This window comes from Vicugna pacos, chromosome 18 (assembly GCF_048564905.1).
Source record: "Vicugna pacos chromosome 18, VicPac4, whole genome shotgun sequence".
Taxonomy (NCBI): Eukaryota; Metazoa; Chordata; class Mammalia; order Artiodactyla; family Camelidae; genus Vicugna; species Vicugna pacos.
In genome coordinates, this window is record NC_133004.1 from 22065792 (window position 1) to 22085470 (window position 19679).

At 45.1% G+C, this 19679-nt stretch overlaps 1 protein-coding gene across 2 annotated transcripts in view; it reads right to left on the reverse strand.

The window, feature by feature from the left end:
• Positions 1–14217, reverse strand: part of ADCY9 (adenylate cyclase 9) — a 109268-nt gene extending 95051 nt beyond the window's left edge. Inside the window, exons 1-2 of one of the 2 annotated variants that reach the window (XM_072942585.1) lie at positions 13571–14217; positions 11528–13268 (exon numbers count right to left, since the gene is read on the reverse strand). In XM_072942585.1, coding sequence (XP_072798686.1) covers positions 11528–13220 — 1693 coding nt within the window. In that variant the 5' untranslated portion in view covers positions 13221–13268; positions 13571–14217. Of the gene's footprint in view, positions 1–11527; positions 13269–13479 lie in introns of both variants that reach the window. The other variant, XM_072942586.1, reaches the window with a different exon arrangement.
• Positions 14218–19679: the final 5462 nt, after the last annotated feature.

Below are 19679 nucleotides of genomic sequence, written 5' to 3' on the forward strand. Positions count from 1 at the left end.
TAAATCCAAGAGTTTCCTTTTATCACTGGTGACCTCTAACTTCTAATAAAGAAGTTTAAGGTAGACACTTTCCAGGTGTGTTAATTTGGGGGATACTAAACTATACAGTAAACACAGAGGACCCTGGCACACTAAATACACAGTCAGCAGACCTAGGAACCCACCATCAGGAGCAAGTGAGTCTTTTATTAATGGAGTAATCTGTAAGAACATTATGAATCCAATATTTGCTCTGTTCTACTAGAAAAAACTTGCCAACACACGTGAAATTCATTTTTTTGGCAACTAATCTTCCAATCTCTCTCCAAAATAATGTTCAACAGGAATCGAACCACATTTTTTAATTTAATCACTTCACATTTTCTTCCAGCCATTTCAAAAGTACTTCTCAAACTTTCAAATCAGATGGGGTTCCTCTAATGATACCTTACTTTATATACTAAATGTGATCCCCAAAACCATGTGTAAATTATATTTCTGTAACTCAATCTTATTTACTTATATTTAAAGGAAGAAAAAAATCCTTTAGAACGTTAAGTATCTCACACATGTCCCACAACTTAGTTTCTGTAAATCTGAGTTTCCATATGCTAAATTTATCTAAATGAGGATTCACAGTTTAAACAAATGGATGGAGAAACCACTTCTTCATATTAAGAACACGTACTATGTTCCAATCACAGAAGTTCAGCTATTCTTAGAGAATGGGGGGAGGGGGGAAGAATTTAAAGCACATCTGGTTCAAACTCTACCTTTTACAAACATGAGGAAACTGAAAACCAGAGAGATTAAATTATTTTCCCAAAAGTGCTGAACTAGTTTGTGGAGAAAATATCTTAAGTTGAAAAGCTAATCTACTGAACAAATTTATTTTTTGTTTAGAATAATAAGATAATTCTATAAAAGTACTCTTCTTTCAGAAACATCCCTCTTCCCTGCTTTTAGACAGCTCATTCATAAAACAAAAATTAATAGTAATGACCATAAGAAGCATTTTTCTCATGGGGAAAAGAACCCATTTATGAAGTTGCAGAATGCAATGTAATCCACACTTTGGATGTGAACACTTAATAAGGCAAAACTAACTAAATTAATATGCAATAGTCTCTTTCACTTAAAATATCAAAGCCTTAATGGGATATTGTCTGTTGATATCCATTAACAAGAAAATCAATCACCTTCATGTGGGTTTTCTTCCTCTCTACAAACTACATGGTAAAAAACCAAAGTTAGTATTTCCCACACAATTCAAACACAAATACAAATGATCCAAAAGCTGCTTTCAGTAGTACATTTTTCTTTGGAAGAAAAAAAATGAACAGAATGTAATAGCATTACATAAAAATCCTGGAAATTATGCACAAAGATTTTGCTGGAGCTTTGCCCAAAAAAGGGTATGCTGGCTCTCTGTGTGCATAAATGATCATCAAATAAGAACTGTAGGGAGCTACAGCGTTATTAAAGGTAAATATACTTCTTGAAATCTCCATTTTAAAAAGCTAAAAAATGACTGCCTGAACTAAGCCGTTCAATCCCACATTTCCTGGGTCCTAAATAAACATCTGGGTTTCAATCATCTGAGTCTCTGCCTTATAGTTCTTCCCGGCACCCAGGGGCCCAGTTCACGTTCCCAGGCACCTCCCCACCCCCTTCCTTAGGTCCTTTAAAGACGCCACCCGTAGCCTCTAATAAACCACTCAACACTCAACTGTTCCTCGAAAACCGGTTGTCGCCTTCTCAGCCTTCTGGTTTGCTCCATGTCTGGGGCACAGTTTCACACACATGCGGAATGTGTGGAGATATAATCTTCCTTTCTTTGTGCAGGTAACACATATTATTGAGCATCTGCTATACGCCAGGCTGTGTTTCCGGTGCTTGGAATACAGCAGTAAATAAAACATGCGAAAATTCCTGCTCTCAAGACACATTCAACTGGGATGGAGACAGATCATAAACAAAGTAAGTGAGTCAAATGCATGTTGCGCAGGATGGAAAGGAGAATGGCAGGGCAGTCATTCCAGGAACCACTATTCAGAACAAGATTCCTGTGAAGGGAATTCCTGGAGTTGGGCTTTCTGGAACTTCCACAGCTGTCCTGGGGGGTAGGATTTGCTGGGCTGGGGCTACTCTCCAATTTGTCAACAGGTAACTTACACTTGGGTCTAGGATGTCTTTCATTTTATTGTTGTTTACCTTCATTTACCAATATTCACAGGTACAGGTCCCTCAACAAGCATTAGAGGGAAGATACCGGAGACAAATCCTGCGTGGCTCTGTAATTGTCAATCATAGGAATGTAAATTAAAGCTTCCGGAGAGGTTCAAGACCCACAAACCATTTCTCCCGTAGAGCTATTTCTTCATATAAACATGCATATATTACTAATTTTCTTTTCAAAAATAAGAGGGTAAACTTTAGCTCAGTCTCTCTGAATGAACACATCAGCCAAACAGAATTAATGAGATTTTAATATCTATAATTTCTCTACTCCTTCACAATGTTACTAAATGAGTAAAAAAGCTACCAAACACTGCCAGTTTGTATGAAAAGGACTCAGGGGCCAACTCGAAAGGGCTCCCATGGACCCAAGATGACCATTTGAGCATCAAAAAAAAAGAAGGGTATCTTTAATGGAGTGAAATACACCAAATAAGCTAAAATCCAACAGTTCACACTGATTCTTGAAAAAAAGTCATTGGTCACCTTCAAAGGATGTTAGGAAATCAACTCAGCCTGAAAGCTGGTAAATAACGGGAAATAACAAGCAAATAAAACAAAAACTTCTAAACATACACAGGTTCCCAAGATTCTGAGATTTCACAATGGTTGAGATAACAATGTGCCTGAAAACACTTTGTGAACAGGAAAGAGCTAAACAAAGAAAAGTATAGTTATTTTTCTGTTGTTGCTGCTGCTAAGAAAATTGTCCCCACTTTCGTTAACATTAGCTAGTAAATCTAATCTCTACTGAGAGCGCCAAGGACTTTTCTAAGTACTTAATATTATTTTCTCCATTAATCCTCACAACAATTCTATGAAGCAGATGTTTCTAATCACTAGTGTTTTCTAGTACAGTCCCTTGGGATTGAATACAGGCCCCACCACTTAGTAGCTGCTTCTAGCTGTGTGACCATTGCAAGTACCTCTCTGTGCTTCAGTTCCCTCACCTATAAATGGAGATGATAAGTGTCCCTACCTCCCAGCCCTATTTGTAATAAGACCAATAAGTCTAGAGTGTATCTGATTAATGTCTCTTTTCCCTTCCAGGTTGTAGACTCCAAGAGGGCAGAGGGCTCTATCTCCAGAACCTAGTCCAAAGAGTAGAAACTTACTTGATATTTATTGAATAAATAAATGAGTTTACAGCAGAATACAACAGAGCTGATTAACTGTTCTAGTTCAAACCTCATCCAATATCTCCAGAGTTCCAAAGCTAAAGATTTTCCCGTAACTCCTCAACTGTCAAGGGTCACATAATCTTAAGTACCTCTAAGCTCTGGGGAACCAGAAGCGGCCCAAGAACAATACTGCCTAAACTCCCTAGAGTTTTCAGTAAAGAAGCTGCCAAACTTGGCAGCTACAATTAACCCAGGGCAAGTTACTGGTGTTCTGTATTTTGGACACTTACCCTTTTTAATTTGAGAAACTGACACAATCACAGTCCCTGGTGTTTTCTGGGTTTCAGTCCCAAATTATACAAGACATGCACCAAACAGAGTTCAGGGGGAAAAAAACCACTCTCAAGTGCAGTACAAAATGTGACTCATCCAGGCAATAGAGCCGGTTATTATCTACCAAACATCTGTTGGAGTCAACTCACTATGCTAATAAGTGTTTTACTTGAACCGTCATCTCAGTTGAGTCTCCCAATAACCCTCTGATAGAGGTACTGTCATTCCTACATATTGAAGAGTACCCACCAGCTTGCCCAAGATTCCACAGTTCAGAACTGAACCGAATCCAAACTTACGGGACACCAGAACCCATGCACCAGACCACTGCACTATTCTGCCAAATGGGGAGACCTGCAAAACCAAACTGAACAACCAAGTTGACAGTCTTCCTCCTGACCCTTGAACCCCAGCAGCAGAGATCTGGCAGAATCACAAAGGATTTTTTGAGAAAAAGGAAATGTATGAACTCAAGTCCCTTGCAACTTCCACAGTAAATGTCATATGTCTAACCTAGTCCAGTCTGCATTGTCCCATCCACATGAGAACACGTGTTTAGGTAGTAGCTGCAAAACCGTCACTCTTCCTCTCTTGTCACTTAGGGAACCAGTTCTCAGGCTGTGGTGCACAGACTCGCAAGGGTCTCCCAGCCTTCTGTAGGGCATGTGTGAGGTCAAAACAATTTTCATACCAACACTAAGACATGATTTGCCTTTCTCAGCCTTGACATTGGCAATGGCAGTGCAAAAGCAACCATGGATAAAGCTGCCGATGCCTGACTATGCATCAGGGGGTGGTACCCAACTGTGCTGGTCATCAGCAAGTTCTGTACCACTCCACACTTGCAGAAGGGAAAAACAGTCCTTTTCACTTTAGAATGTTGTCTGATGAAGCAATAAAAATGAACAATTGTGTTAAATCTTGAGTGCTCGTCCAAAGTTCTGTGGGACACGATGGGAACACACCTACAGTGTGAAACAGTTGCCACAAAAAGCAGCTGCGCACCCGTTCGGGCTGCAAGCCAAACTAGCTGCCTTTTTGATGGAACATCATTTATATGTGACCCACAGACAAACTGTGGTCGCTCAGACTTTTGCGCATCTTGTAGTCTGTTTCTGAAAAATGAGTGAAATGAGTCTGTCACTTTCAGGGAAACAACTGAGAGTATTTGTTGCCAGTGACGAAATTCAAACTTTCAATTGAAAAACAGAACTTCGGAAAACTTCTATCTGCCACTGTGAAGCTCGCACCTTCCCTATGTTTAAAGACTTGGCTTATACCAGCATCCGGAAGATCTGCACAACTGAAGGAACCATTATTTTCCAAATGACCGATGCATGATACTACCAACTTACACCTGGGTAAAGGTTCATTCAAAAATCCAGTGGGGTTTAAATAGCATTCAAAAAAACTGATCAGTAGGATTTCAGGTTCCATATTGCAACTAACCCTTAAAAAAACTGACACTTGTTGGGTGCTGGTGCAGTATCAAAGAAAAATATCCACAGTTTTCTAAAAAGGCTATTAAAGTGCTCCTCTACTTTCCAACTATATTATCTCTGTAGAGCTAGATTTTCTACACATTCTTCAACATACTGCAACAGACTGAATACCAAAGCAGTGAAGAAAATCTAGCTGACAGACTTAAAAATGGTTAATACGGTAAAATTTTTGTTACGTGCATTTTACCACAATTTTTGAAAATCAAGCAGTTTTTTGATTAATCCAGACATTAAAGAGATGTGCAGAAATGTAAAACATGCTACTCTTCCCACCAAATTTCTTTGCTTATCAAGAGTTATTTTTTAAGTAGTTATTTTTATAAAAATATGTTATTTATATTAACAGTGATGGGCACAACAGGTCTAGTGTTATTTTGAAATGAATTAAGGAAAGATTTCTTTAAATGTCTCAATTGTTTTTCCCATTTCTAATACAGTAAATATAAGTAGATCATGTATATGAACAAAAGCTCTTTAGTTTCCCCAGTAATTTCTAGGGATGTACAGGGTCCGAAGGCCAAGAAGTTCGAGAACCACTGGCTTGTGCAAAGGCTCAGAAGCCAGTCAGAGCTGTTCCTGATCATCCCAGCCCTGGAATTCTACCCCCGTCTCAAGTCTGTTCTTGTCCCCTGCTCCCACCCCCTGGGTCAGAGCTGTCACCACCACCACCAGCCTCTGAAGGCTTGACCTTCTGGCCTATTCTGAGGGAATGAGCCTCTCCCCTTGCTTCAGCAGAACACGCTGGGCATTTTCTTACAAGTACAGCATAAGCAAATGCTGGTGAAAACAATAAAAAAAAACTGATTTATAAGAGCAAGCAACTTTTACAAAGTACAGTTTCCTTCGCCAAAGCTGACCCAAGTTAAGCCACCGGTTGGCCTGGTAAGCAAACTGTCACAGCTTCTCCAGCCTCCCTAGGGGAAGGCCACCCCGGCCTCGGCCTACCTGTCTGTCTGCAATAGCCCTGGCCAGCCTGTTTAAAAAACTCTCACCTCGTTATAAAATTCCCTCCAAGGATGCTAATTCCTACTGGGAAAGAGGTCTTTAGGTGTCTCATGTGCAAAGTACACATGATGATGCCAAGAGCCACATGGATGAAGAACTATGTGGTATCAGGGGCTCCCTACCACAAGCAGGACAGCAGACCTGCAGGATCTCGTGATTAATGACCATACGTACTCTTACAATATCAAAATCCCAACTGAAATACCAAGACTGAAATCACCAAGAAAGACAAAAATTTAGGCACATGTGTACACATGACAGAAAATTCAATGTGTTCTTTTTTTTAAGGATTATTATTTCCAGGGGGAGGGTATAGCTCAAATGGTAGAAGGCATGCTTAGCGTGCATGAGGTCCTGGGTTCAATCCCCAGCACCTCCTCTAAAAAAATAAATTACCTACACCCAAAATAAAAAAATTTTTTTAATTTAAATTTTTTTTTAAAAAAGGATTGTTACTCCATAGCAAAGTATACAGGCAACACTGATCAGTAGGCAGAAACATAGTTGTTATCTGAACCAGGCTGGCAGGTAGACAAGAACCCCTGAAATTTCTTTACTTATTCTATTTGTTTGTTTTTAATTTTTTCCCCTTCTTAGTTGTTCTACCTGAAAAGATCACCCTCCTTCCTTCTTCATTCCACCAGCAATTCAGCAAACCATATCCTTAACTTTCTTTGCCAAAGGCTGATTCAACTCAAAAGCTGGTCCTCAGAATTAACAGCTGTGTGCTCCTTCTGGAAGCTGTACAATTTGTTCTGAAGGAGCCTGAATAAACTGTCATCAGGGGCTGCCTGAGCACCGACTCCACAGCTGTTTGTCATCTCCCATCCCAGATGTCAGGCCAAATTTTCTGCCTCATCTTATCTCTGCCCCTTGCTATCCGAGAGGCTGTTTCAACGTGCACAAGAGAGTCCGCTCAAGAATGCAGGTAAGCGTGGAAGTTCTCTTCAACATGACTTAAGAGGGGACACTGAGCGGTCAGCTGTGGGCAAGCAAACAGTGGCAAAGGTGACAAGCTTAGCGGGGGACAAGCTGTCCAAGCTGCCGGGTGAAGCCAGGGGTGCACCTGAACAAGCAAACTGCACCCTAAACTAGTACTCAGCCAGGGCTCCTAGCTGGCAGCTGGCAGGGAACCAGGGAGCCCAGACTTCCAGTTTGGGACAGCTGCTGGCCAAGGATGAACTGCCGAGTGTCTCCATCCACTGTGTTTGAGGAGTGGTCCAAGACAGGGGCTAGACAGGGACTCTTCCAAGTGCCACCTCTCAGTACATGGTGAAGTGCTCAGTCACTGAGGTAGCCAGCTGGTGACCCTCTCTCCCAATGCACACAAACAGAGCTTGCCCTGAGCTGCTCTGCAGCTGAAAAGCCTGGTTTGGGGGGAAAGTCTTGTTTTGCTTCTGCAGCTGACAATGTGACAGCCCCCAATACTCCCTTCCACAAACACAGGAGTGCTGGTGTGGATTTGGGGTAGCTGAGCACCTTTGTTTTATCTTCCTGGTATTTAAGAGGGGAAAATTAGATGTCTGTGGGTATTTTCCAAGAGTTTAACTTCCCCTGTGACTCTACCTATGAAAGGAAAAATCAACATTCTAGACAAAAGCCCTCACCTTTTTTGCTTGTAGCCCAAGGCAAGAACAGAACAGCCAGTACCCTCCTGGCCTGGTAGTTCTCCCCAAATGGTGCAGAAGGACCCTCTTCCTATCACTCAAATCAGGCTATTCCTCCCTAATCTTTAATGATAATTGCCCCTCACTTTTCCGATCACTTCCAAAATCCTTGTCCTATGCTGACAATTCTTTCAACCTTCTCTCTCAGTGACTGGCCAGCCACCTTATCTAAAATTTCAAACACACACACATTCCACATCCTCCTTCCTGCTTTGTTTTCTCCTTAGAACATAACACAAAACAAACTCTATATTTTGTTTACTGTCTAACTCTCTTATTAGAACAGAAGCACCACGAGGGCAGAAATTGTGTTTTGTTCACTGTTACATCTCCAGCTCCTAGAAATGTGCCCAACACAAAATAAATTATTTGTTGAATGAATGAACAAACAAGCCAAGGGTTCCTGGCCTATTTTGTATTCTACAACTTGATCCTGCATTTTCCACTCACACCATAGACACTTCAAAGACCTCTCACTCACCCCTGACACCAAATTGTGTCCCCAGGTCAATTCCAGAAACCTGCAAAGCCATCTCCTGTTCAATCAAGCCCCTCCCCGAGTCATCTGCTTAGATATGGCTATACGTCCAATCCAGTTGATCTTACCATTGCTCACATCTGTCCCATCTTCCCCACCGCCACTGTTGTTACCTTGGTCCAGGCCACCATCACCCCTGCCTGGATTTACTGAAACAGCTCACTAATCTCCAGTCTCATACCCTTCCAACCCACATTCCCTAGAACTTAAAGAGGAAACTTTCTAAAACTGCAAATCATATCACCTAAGCTGCCTGCTTAAAAGTCCATCAGCAGCTCCCCCTTACCTACAGGATCGAATCCAAACTCTTCCCTGTGTGACCACAGCCCTCCATGTCCTGGTGAACTACTTAAACTGCCCAGCCCACCAAGAAACGTAACCCCAAGCCTTTGCCCACGCTTTCCTCACTGCACCGAATGTTCTATCTCCCTGGAGAGCCACTGCTCGATATCAAGATCCCCCTCAGGGACATGCACCTCTCTACAGCATTCCTGACTCTCTACTCAATGACCTCAGCGACCCTGAGCTCACCCAGGTCAGGATCCTTCACGACTTCACCTGCGCATCCACATGGCCAGGCCCCATCAGAGCACAACAAAGATGTCTGGGGAGTGAGTGAACGTGCAGAAATAAAATCCACTTTCCAAGTCTGTTAAGACAAATCAGAAGAGCAGCTTCCTTTCACACTGCCAGGCTAGTTCTGGAATCCTCAGTCTACTGTATGACGTTCCTTTCTACAGAGTCCTCAACTGGGTATTTTTCACCCCTTATCAGAAAAGCGGATGAGAGGAAAAGCTAATGCCCAACAGTGCACAGAGAAAACGTCTGCCACAAACCCAGAGAAGGGCTGAAAGGAATCTTACATATACAACCTGAACCCCCCTTATGAAAAGGGTCTTCAAAAACTGTGCTATCATCTCAATTTAGCAGATTTGTACAGTGTCAGGAAAACTGAACTGTACGATTTCAAAAAAGGTCAGGAAGTTGTGGACACATCCTCTATTACTGGAGTCCCATCCACAGAGGTTTTCAAAACGAGCTGAATAAAGCAAAAATCATGGCCTCAGGGAAACTGTTAGAGGAGAGAATACCATAAAAAAAAAATCACTGGTTTAGCTAAGCCTTCTGTCTCTCCCTATCTCCGAAGACTTTTCCTTATAAATATATAGTGTACACAAATTCAAAGAAAAAGTTAATTTACTAAATTTACAGTATGTGAGTTAAAAAAAATCAGCAAACCTATTCTAGCATTTTTTGGTCAGTACCTTTGAGACCTTTGATGTATAGGTTGAAAATAAAATTACACAGAAATTAACAAAAATGGGTATTGCCAAAGAGTCAAAGACTTGGCAAATTCCAGACATGCTTAATGATTCCATCTGTTTTTATTTTTGAAATACAAGTAATATACTGTTCAAAGTACCACTTACAAAATCGCTATCATTGTCACACTTAATCTAATATAGTACAGCCCAGCTCCATTCTCTGGAATCTGTCCCATAATCCCTGAGGACAAAGCCTACAACACCCAGATCCTAAAGATGCCAAAATGTCGAGCAGGGATTAGATCTGCACCCCATTCCCCTGGAACCTCAGACTCCAGGGCAGGAGCCACCCTCCTACAGAGGAAGACGCGTGTCACGGCAGAATCTCTCAAGTGAACTGTAAAGTGTAGTTTCTGATCTCATCAACGTAGCACTGAAAGCTCTCTACAGAGAGGGAACTAGCAGGTGAAAATATTTTTCTCCTATACCTGCAAAATCTTCAACTATCAGTAAATTCTTCAACTACTAGCAAAATTAATAAAACAAAGAAAATCAGGAGAAGGATACATTTATCACCAGGTAAGAAGTAAGTAAATGATATGGGGAACTCTGATCACAAGGAGAGAAAGTATCAACTGAACATACAGGACTGTGTCCAGGCTGACAGCCCACAGAGGCCCTCAAACTCAACCACTTACCGTGGCTGATTTATACCCTCACTTCTCCATCTCTGATTCAAGCCGTTACTCCTCTTTCTGAGGATTCCCTTCCCTGGAGCTTTTCATTGTGTGATTACGCAGTGTGGGGGCACCACAGAACACAATACAGCTTTAAAAATGTTGACTTTTTAAAAATCAATGTTATTCTCTACACACTTCCAAAAAAGGTGTTTCCCTCAATGTGGAAGATTTTAGTAAAATATAATGCTTTTTAAAAACGGAAAGGGAGAAGATGTTAGTTATTTAGAATTTGTAACTTTTGGTCCCACTTACTTAGACATTACTTCCCAGACCTCAGATTTTTGGTCCTATGTGAAAATAATAAAAATAAAACAAAAGGAGAAGCTCAGTGTAAACATCAAGAATAGCAGTAAGGAGCTTAAGACAGGGACAAGGGACCAGACACAAATCTGAGGGGATGGGGGTAAGGGGTCTAAACACTGTTCTGGGGACATTTTTCACTTTCAAATTGCCTCATCCTTTAAGAAGTTCAAAATTTTAAAATGCTGAGGTCTATCAGGTAAGACAAAGACCATGATGAGAAAGTATCATTAAATAAATGAAAGCTGAAAACGCAAACATTTTTTAAAAAGAGATCGAGGGGAAAGGCAGTGTGCACTTAAGAGTACCTAATTCAATCTAATTCTCAAGAGTCCTGCAGGGCTGAGCCGGCTTCCTTATCCCAGCAAAGTGAGGCCTAGAGAGGAGAAAGGTTTGGGTTTTTTTTATTCTTTACATTTTGGGGAAAAGGCATAGAAAAAAATGTTTCAGTGGGGCTCAAGGGTGATCAAATGGACTGCAAAGGCAATTCCTTATAGTGCTTCAAAGTTTTAACTGCTGACAGGCTCCAATCCCCTTACATTCATCAGACCTGCCCCCAGAATATTAGAAACGTTAAGAGCCGACTGGCAGGATACACCTTCTCAAAGTTCTCCTTTCTTCTAAAGGTCTCATCTAGGTCAGCACTGTCACGGTGTGAACAGGTCTGTGATATCTGACTCAGTGGAGGAAAAGTCCCACTGGCCCTCGGGTGCCCCCGTGGTAAGGTGTCCGAGACAACCGATCTGCCTCAAGATACTGACACTGGAAAGAGATTGTTTTGTTTTTCCAACACAAACAGGACTAGGGAGGGAGATGACAAGGCAAAGAAATGCACATACCTTTCAACTGGTCAGCAACCACACTCTGGCCGAGACGCTCAGTAACCTTCCCATCTTCCATTTCGTACCGGTCATCTAGGTATTTTGCAGTGGCCTCGGAAATGTGAACCTTGCCAGCCACTCCCAGCTGCTCCATGAGATTGGCCAGGTTTACATCATTGGACCACACATCAAATTTAAACCTCCTCATGCCCAAGATGCCACACAAGACGGTCCCCGTGTGAACCCCAACACGCATGTTCACCATCTCTTTCTTCTCCTGGCAGAACTGCTCGATGGCTCTTATCATGCCCAAGCCCATTTCGATGCAGCAGTAGGCATGGTCGGCCCGGGGTTCCGGACACCCAGCCACACAGTAGTAGCAGTCTCCCAGGGTACTGATTTTCTCACACTTGGTCTCCTCACACAACTGGTCAAAGCGGCCAAACAAATCGTTGAGGAGACCCACCAGGGCATGGGCGGACTTGTTGGCACTCATCTTGGTGAAGCCCACGATATCTGCAAATAAAATACTGACTTCTTCGATCTGCTGCATCTTAAACGGGCGGAACGCAATGGGGGCTTTCTGTATGGAAGACTTTTTCTTCCTGTTCTTGGGGCTGGAGGTGGCGTGCCTTTTAACAGAATTCTCACTCTCCTCGTCCCCCTGTTTCATCAAGTCATCAGCTATAATTCTTGGCATCACAGAATGAATCATCCTCTCTTTCAGGGCTTTTTCCACTTCCAGATCCTTCCCATGCATGATGGACTGTCCCACCTTGAGGAAGGTGCTCCTGGATCTCACCTGTGACATGATGAACAGGTGGATCCCGATGGCATGAACACAGACATGGAGCAGGGCTCGGCTCAGCAGCTCCCACTGTGGGGCCCCCGCTCCAGGCCAGGGGAAGCAGTCTTCGTCTCGGAAATGATACCCAAAGGTCTCAAAAAGAACAGAATAGGCCACTCCCAAAATCAAGCTCAAATACAAAGGTAAGTGCATGACGGTGTAGAGCAAAAAGAGCACTTCAATGCACATGGAAAAGCTCCCCACTTGAGATAAGCAAGTGTCTGCCGACTTGGCTGCAGGAGTATGATTGGAACTGTCAACTCGTCCTGAGAGAGGCGTCAAGACCTGAAACTGGGCAGCCAGGGTCAGGGCAAACACCAGGAGAGTGAGAACCAGCGAGGTCCACACATAATGCCGGGCATACAGCTTGGTGAAGGTAAACAGAAAAAAGCCCACACACACCACGAGGAAGCACAGAGCAGGGACTACCATGACAATCAATTTGGATCTCATATGTACCCCAAAATAGATGCTCCAGAGAAGGCAGGCGAAGCCGATGTAGAACAGCGCATACCGGAAGCGACGCTGGGTCTGCGGGAAGCAGCGCTCCATGCAAGCCTCCTCCAAGTTCACAGAGTCAAACTTGGGGTCCCACCACCGGCTGGAGGCCCTCTCGAACAGCTGGGGCAGCTTCTTCTGCCTGCGCAGGCGGCCTCCGGCGCCCATTCTCCTGGGGATCCCTCCTGAGTCCCCGGAGCTGCTACAGCTGGAGGAGATGCTGTACTTGCAATGTTTGGGGTGGCTGTTGGAGGACAGCTGCTTGGGGTTGATTTTGACCCTCACGCTGTTGCTGTCTCCGCTGGAGTCACAACTCACCTCGGTGCTGTGGTGCTGCAGCAGCTGCTGGTGGGGCGGGGAAGCCATGTTGCCAAGCGCTCGGAACCCTCCCCGGCCGGCCGGGGTCACCGGGACCTGTCAGCGAGACGACCAGTTACACTGGGATCCGTTCCCACACAAGTAAGAACACCTGAAGGCCACGAGCTCTACCGATTCCCTGAGTAGGGGCCCCGGCGGTCTACTGGGGAAGGCACCATACGCTCACAACAACTGTGGGTAATGTCTGAGCACCACTCTACCGTCGTTCCCCGCGCCCCGAGGCTGACCGCAGACACTGGGGCCAGACCTGGAACACCCGGGGGTCCGGAGCGGTGGCCGCCCCCGAGCCCGTCCAGCGCCGCCCGAGCCCCCGGTGCGTTTCCTCGGCGCGCACTCGCCTGCTCCGCCGCCGGCTCCGAGGAAAGTCCAGCCGAGCCCTCTCACGCCGCGGGCCGCTCTCGCAAACACAGCTCTGCCGGCGGCGGCGGCGGGCCCCTCATGCTGCGCAGAGAGCGGCGCCTCCGCCGCGTCAAGGCCGGTGGCCGGACCCCCGGACCCCGCCCCGCACTCCGCGCCCTCGAGCTCGGCGGCCCCGCGGGCAGCGGCGGCGGGCGAGCGTCGAGGCCCGGCGCCCGGTGCGAGTCTGCGGAGCCCGCGGTGCTGTGGCCGCCCCCGTCGGCGCGGCCCGTCTAGCGGAGCCTGACCCGGCCGCGCCGCCCCTCCCGGCCTCCGGGGCCGACCCAGCGGGCGAGGATGCCCCGAGCCCCGGAGCCGTCAGGCGCCGAGCGCAGGGCGCGGCGGGCGCGGGCCCCTCAGCCGGCTGCCCGTGCGCGGCGCTGCCGCAGAGCCCGCTCCCGCGACGCCGACCCGGGACGCCCGCCCACGCCCGGGGCGGCCTCCCGAGCTAGAGATGCCGCCGCGGCCGCGGCCGCCGCCGAGCGCCGCGCTGCCGCTGCCTCATGTCGGAAGAGCCGCCGCCGCCGCCGCCACCATCTCCGGCCCCCTCCCCCTCCCGCTGTCACTGACAGACTCGCGCCCGCGCCGCCCCTCGCCCCGCCGCAGCGCGCACGCGCCGCCCGCGCACGCCGCCGCCGGGCTCCGGGCACGCGCACGGTGCGCGCGCCGGGACGGCAGGGCTGCGGGACGGGGGCGGGACGCGCGCTGAGGCCCCGCCCTCCACCCTCCACTCCGCCCTCTGCCCGGGGCCGTGCCGCGCCCAAGCAGCGGGCTGCAAGCACTGCGGGCCTGAGGGGGCTGCGGGGCTGCGGGCTTTCTGGGGATGCGGGGGCTACCGGCACAGAGAGAGCTGAGAGACCACCATTCCCTGCTGCTCGACCCCAGACCCGCTCGGGGAAACCTAAGGGCATCTGCTAGTTAAGGAGCAACTGGAGTGTGACGTTTGGGACATGAAAATGTTTGCCCTCCCCTCGGTGCACTTTGTTTATAAATGAAAGTTTGCAACTATTGTATTTGCCTAAAGGGAGGCTCCCCTTTCTTCATAAGCAATGAGCAAGTGTCACCCAGGACACTGGCCCCTCCTTGAGCTTGTTCCAGGGCCACCTCCGCAGTGCGGTCCCAGCCCCAGCCTCTGCTGACCCAGCCGGGCAGGCCTCCAGGGGGCCGTGGTTGGCCCTAGAAAGCTAGTGCCACTGAGAACCAGCTCCTCCAGCCCCAGGGAGAGTTTCCCTTTCCATCCTTGGGTCGTTTCACCCTCCTCCTGAACAACTGTGTTTCCCTTTTCACAAATGAGGTTTTCAAAGGAGTCTGCTACTCCTGGGGCAGTCCTTGGAGGGGCCTCCGTAGGCATTGTCTGCCACGTATAAGTACAGTTCTGTGCTCTCCAGTGCACCAGTCCTGACCCTTCCCCTCCCCATACTTTGCAGTACCTCTTGCCAGTCATGGGGGTCTGCTCCCTCCTTCCCCACCCCCAGGTTTCAGTGTTGAATTAGAAAATAGTAAAATGCGGGCTGTCCATGTTGCGGAATATTACTCAGCCATAAAAAGGAGTGCCGTGCTATTTCATGCTGCAACGCTGGAGGAGCCTTGAAACACGACGCTAAGTGGGAAAAAAAACAGGAAAGACTACACATTGTATATTCTTTTTATATGAAATGTCCCAGAAGAGGCAAGCCATAGAGACAGAAAGCAGATTAGAAATTGCCAGAGGCTGGAGGTAATGGGAATAAGTGAGTGCTAATGGGTAAGGGGTTTCTTTGAGGGGTGATGGAATGTTCCAGAACTAAATGGAGGTGCTGGTCACACAACACTGTGAGAGTACTGAATACCACTGAATTGTATGCTTTTAAATGGTTTAAATGGAAATTTTATGTGTATTTTATCACAATAAAGGAAAAAGAAAAAAGTAACACAGTATCTTTGCTGTGGTATTTCTGCAAAAAAGTGTATAACCTCAGTCTAATCATGAGAAAACATCAGACGAACTTGAGAAATATTTCTTCCCAGTAATTGACCAGTCCTCATCCAAAGTGTCAAGGTCATGAAAGACAAAAAAAGACTGAGGAACTATCACAAATCGCAGAAAACTAAGGGATACAACAACTAAATGGAACACAGGATCCTGATTTGAAATCTGGAACAGAAAAATAAGGTCTGCAGTTTAGTTAATGGCGTTACATTGTGAGATGTTAATTTCCTGGTTTTGATCATGGTACTATGATTAGGTATGATGTTAGCCCTAGGGGAAGCTTCGGTGTAGGGGATAGGGGAACTGTCTACTGTATTTTACAGCTTTGAAATTATTTCAAAATAAAAGTCAAAAAAGTTAAAAACCAACCTTTCTTGAACTTGGACTAAGTGCCAGACACTCTCTCATACTCCATGTTTACAGATGAAGAAATTGAGGTTCAGACAAGCTACTATATACAACATAGATAAACAACAAGGTCCTACTGTAGAGCACAGGGAACTATATTCAGTAGCCTGTAATAACCTATACTGAAAAAGAATATATATACATATAACTGAATCACTATGCTGTACACCAGAAAGTAACACAACATTGTGAATTGAGTATACTTCAATTAAAAAAAGAAAAAGAAAAAAGAAAGAAATGAGGTTCAGAAGAGTTGAGTGCCCGCTACAAGCTACTAAGATAAAAAGAAGTAACTTCTCTGTTGACTGAATGTGTCGTAAGTGCCAGAAACCACTGGACACTTTCACTTGTGACCTTTTTGGTCCTTACCACAACCCACTGAGGTAGACATTATTGTCCCTATTTTAGAGATGTGAAACTGAGGGTGGGAGAGTGGTATGCCCAAAGTCAGACAATGGGCTAGGGACATAGTTCAGATTCAAAACCAGATTGGACTCCTGTGGCCACGAATCTCTGAACAGCCAGGCACCACCCTCTCTGAGCTTCCAGGTGGCCCTTTTACTATCCCCCTGTCTCATATGGTGACCAACCTAACTGGACAGGAAGTCCTTGGAGACAGGGTTCACAGTACACCTAACCCTAATTCATGCAACCCCACACTCCTCATTCCTGATTTCCTTCAATCAACTGAAAAATTGCCTGTCTGTGCTTTTCTTCCCCCCAACAAACCATTTCAGTCCACCCATCATTTCTGGTGACTTTGACGTTATAAATAAATTAGTCATGTCAGATTTTTGACTTGGGGAATAATCATACCCATCTCCCTCCTTCTTTTTTGTATGTCTTCCAGAAGCAGTTGGGCAGCATTCCCTGCCACTGAAACCTATAAACTGCCAGAGCATTCTCTATCTCCTGGTTAGGGCATGAATCTTCCAGAAACCCTTGGGATTGGGGGCGATGTGCCTGACACTGTGCATTTGGCCCTGGGTGTACAATGATACACCATCTCTGTCCTTAAGGGGCTTACAGGAGCTGGGAAAGATGCCATGGAAGGGGATGGGTTAAGAAAGTGGAATCAACATCCAAATGAAGCCTATTTGTTGTGATTGGTTGAGGTACCTCTTATGTCTACTTTTTTTTAATAGATTGTTTTCTATGGAAGTATAGTCGATTTACAACGTTGTGTTAATTTCTGGTGTACAGCATAGTGATTCATATATATATATATATATTCCTTTTCATATTCTTTTTCATTATATGCCATTACAAGGTATTGAATATAGTTCCCTGTGCTACTCAGTAGGACCTTGTTGTTTCATCTGTTTTAACTTATAGTGGTGTGTATCTGCAAATCCCAAACTCCCAATTTATCCTTCCCCACTTCCTTTCCCCCTGGTAACCATAAGTTTGTTTTCTGTCTGTGAGTCTGTTCTGTTTTGTAAATAAGCTCATTTATGTCCTTTTTTTTTAAGATTCCGCATATAAGTGATACCATATGGTATTTTTCTTTCTCATTCTAGCTTACTTCACTTAGTACAATGATCTCCAGGTCCATCCATGTTGCTGCAAATGGCATTATTTCTTTCTTTTTTATGGCTGAGTAGTATTCCATTGTATAAATATACTACAGCTTCTTCTTTTAAAAAAAAAACTTCTGCTCTTTATTTTTTTAATTTTATTCTTATTTTAATTTGGGGGGGAGGTAATTATGTTTATCTATTTATTTATTACTTTTGGTGGAGGTACTGGGTATTGAACCCAGGACCTCATGCATGCTAGGCATGCATTCTAACACTGAGCTATACCCTCCCCCTACCACAACTTCTTTATCTAGTCATCTGTCCATGCACATTTAGGGTGCTTCCATGTCATGGCTATTGTAAATAGTGCTGCAATGAACATTGGGGTGCATGTATCTTTTCAAATTAGAGTTTCCTCCAAATATTTGCCCAGAATTAGGATTGCTGGATGACAGGGTAAGTCTATTTTCAGTTTTTTAAGGATAGATTTATTTTTTATTGAGGTAACAGGATCTAGATTCAAACAAATCAACTATAATATTTTATGAGACGACCAGGGAAATCTGAACACTGTATTTGATGATTGCCAATAAAATTTTGTTACAATGGTTAAAAAGAAGGAAAGAAAGAAAGAAAATGAACATGAAATTTAATTAGGCTTGGTGACAGATTGCAAAAGAGAGAGCTCTACAAAGTAGTTTAACTACATTCCCGTAATTCCAAGACGTGGAGGGGAGTCACTGGAGGGTCCTGGGTCCCTTCTTCTCCACCCCTAGAAAGCATAAAGGTGCCTGATACCCAGCAGATACAAGAAAGATGCTTTCTCCAACCATTCAACTCAGGTTGCTGATAGATCTGCCGGCTTTCTCTCCACATGTGATGTGTGTCAACCTTCCACCCAGACACCGTGTGAATCAGAATGTGTCTGTACAATCTCTACAAAAGTTTTTGGAAAGCCTTGCCGGCCTCATGCTGCCATCCATGTTCACCTGATCGGTGAGGGCCTCAGCGCTGAGCTATTAGAATTCACCCAGGTGACAACTATGATTGGCTTTGACAACTGTGACTGCCTCCATGTGGACACAGCTCCAAATTATTTTTGGTTGTCAGATAGGCAACCCTCTTGGAGAACCCCTGGAAGATGAGACTCCCTGCTCTTATCCAATCATGTGTTCCAAGCTTTGATTACAAGCTTTGAGTCCTTTTTTCTTTCAACTGAGGAAAGTCAGGAGGGTAGGAATCTAGCCACATACTTTTTTTCCACCATCGATTTCCTCCATCCTGTTGGCTGGTCACAAGTCTCTGGCAGCTGCTTTCATGCTGGCAGAGAATCAGCTGTCCGGGCAAAACCAACGACTGATTAGAGAAGATCACCAAAATCCCTTGCAGTTTCCTCTAAAATCCAGGAGTCTTCAGTCTAGTCATTTATAGGGACTATATCCTGCTGGGCCTGGCACAGAGCCCAATAACACTTCACTGAATGAAGCAGATGGGAATTAAAAGAAATAGGATGTACGTGCAATAGCTGAGCTCTCGGTTACTTTTAATAAGCAGAATAGGTAACATTTTAATGTAATGCTTATGAGTTTATAGCTCTTTCTGCTCTGTCATGTTTATAGTAGAGGCTCTGGCTTGAACCTAAAGCTAAAAGAGGTGATGGACATATTTATGACCCCATGGGGCCAGGGAGGACCAATCCTGGAAGCAACCACATTTTGAAGTAAGGAGGAGCTAGTTGGTTGACCAGCAAGAGCTTGGTTGAGAGAGAGGATGGGGGATTCTGAATAAAGCGTGGTGTCTGTCACTATATTTGTCAACAGTCCTGCTGGACTGTTGATCCCACCCCATCCTGTGAGTAATGGTGAAGAACTTTGGAGTAGGTATAAGCAAAACAGCATAAGAACTGTGCAGTGAATTGAAGAGTGTACCTCCCAAATTCATGCCCACTTGGAACCTGAAAAATCTGACCTTATTTGGAAACAGGGTTTTAGCAGAGGTAATTAGTTAGATGAGATCATACTGGATTATGGTGCGAACACTTTTAAGGAGAGGGGAGGGGAATACCTCAAGGGTAGAGCATGTGCTTAGCATGCACAAGGTCCTGGGTTCAATCCCCAGTACCTCTGTTTAGCAAATAAATATAAACCCAATTGC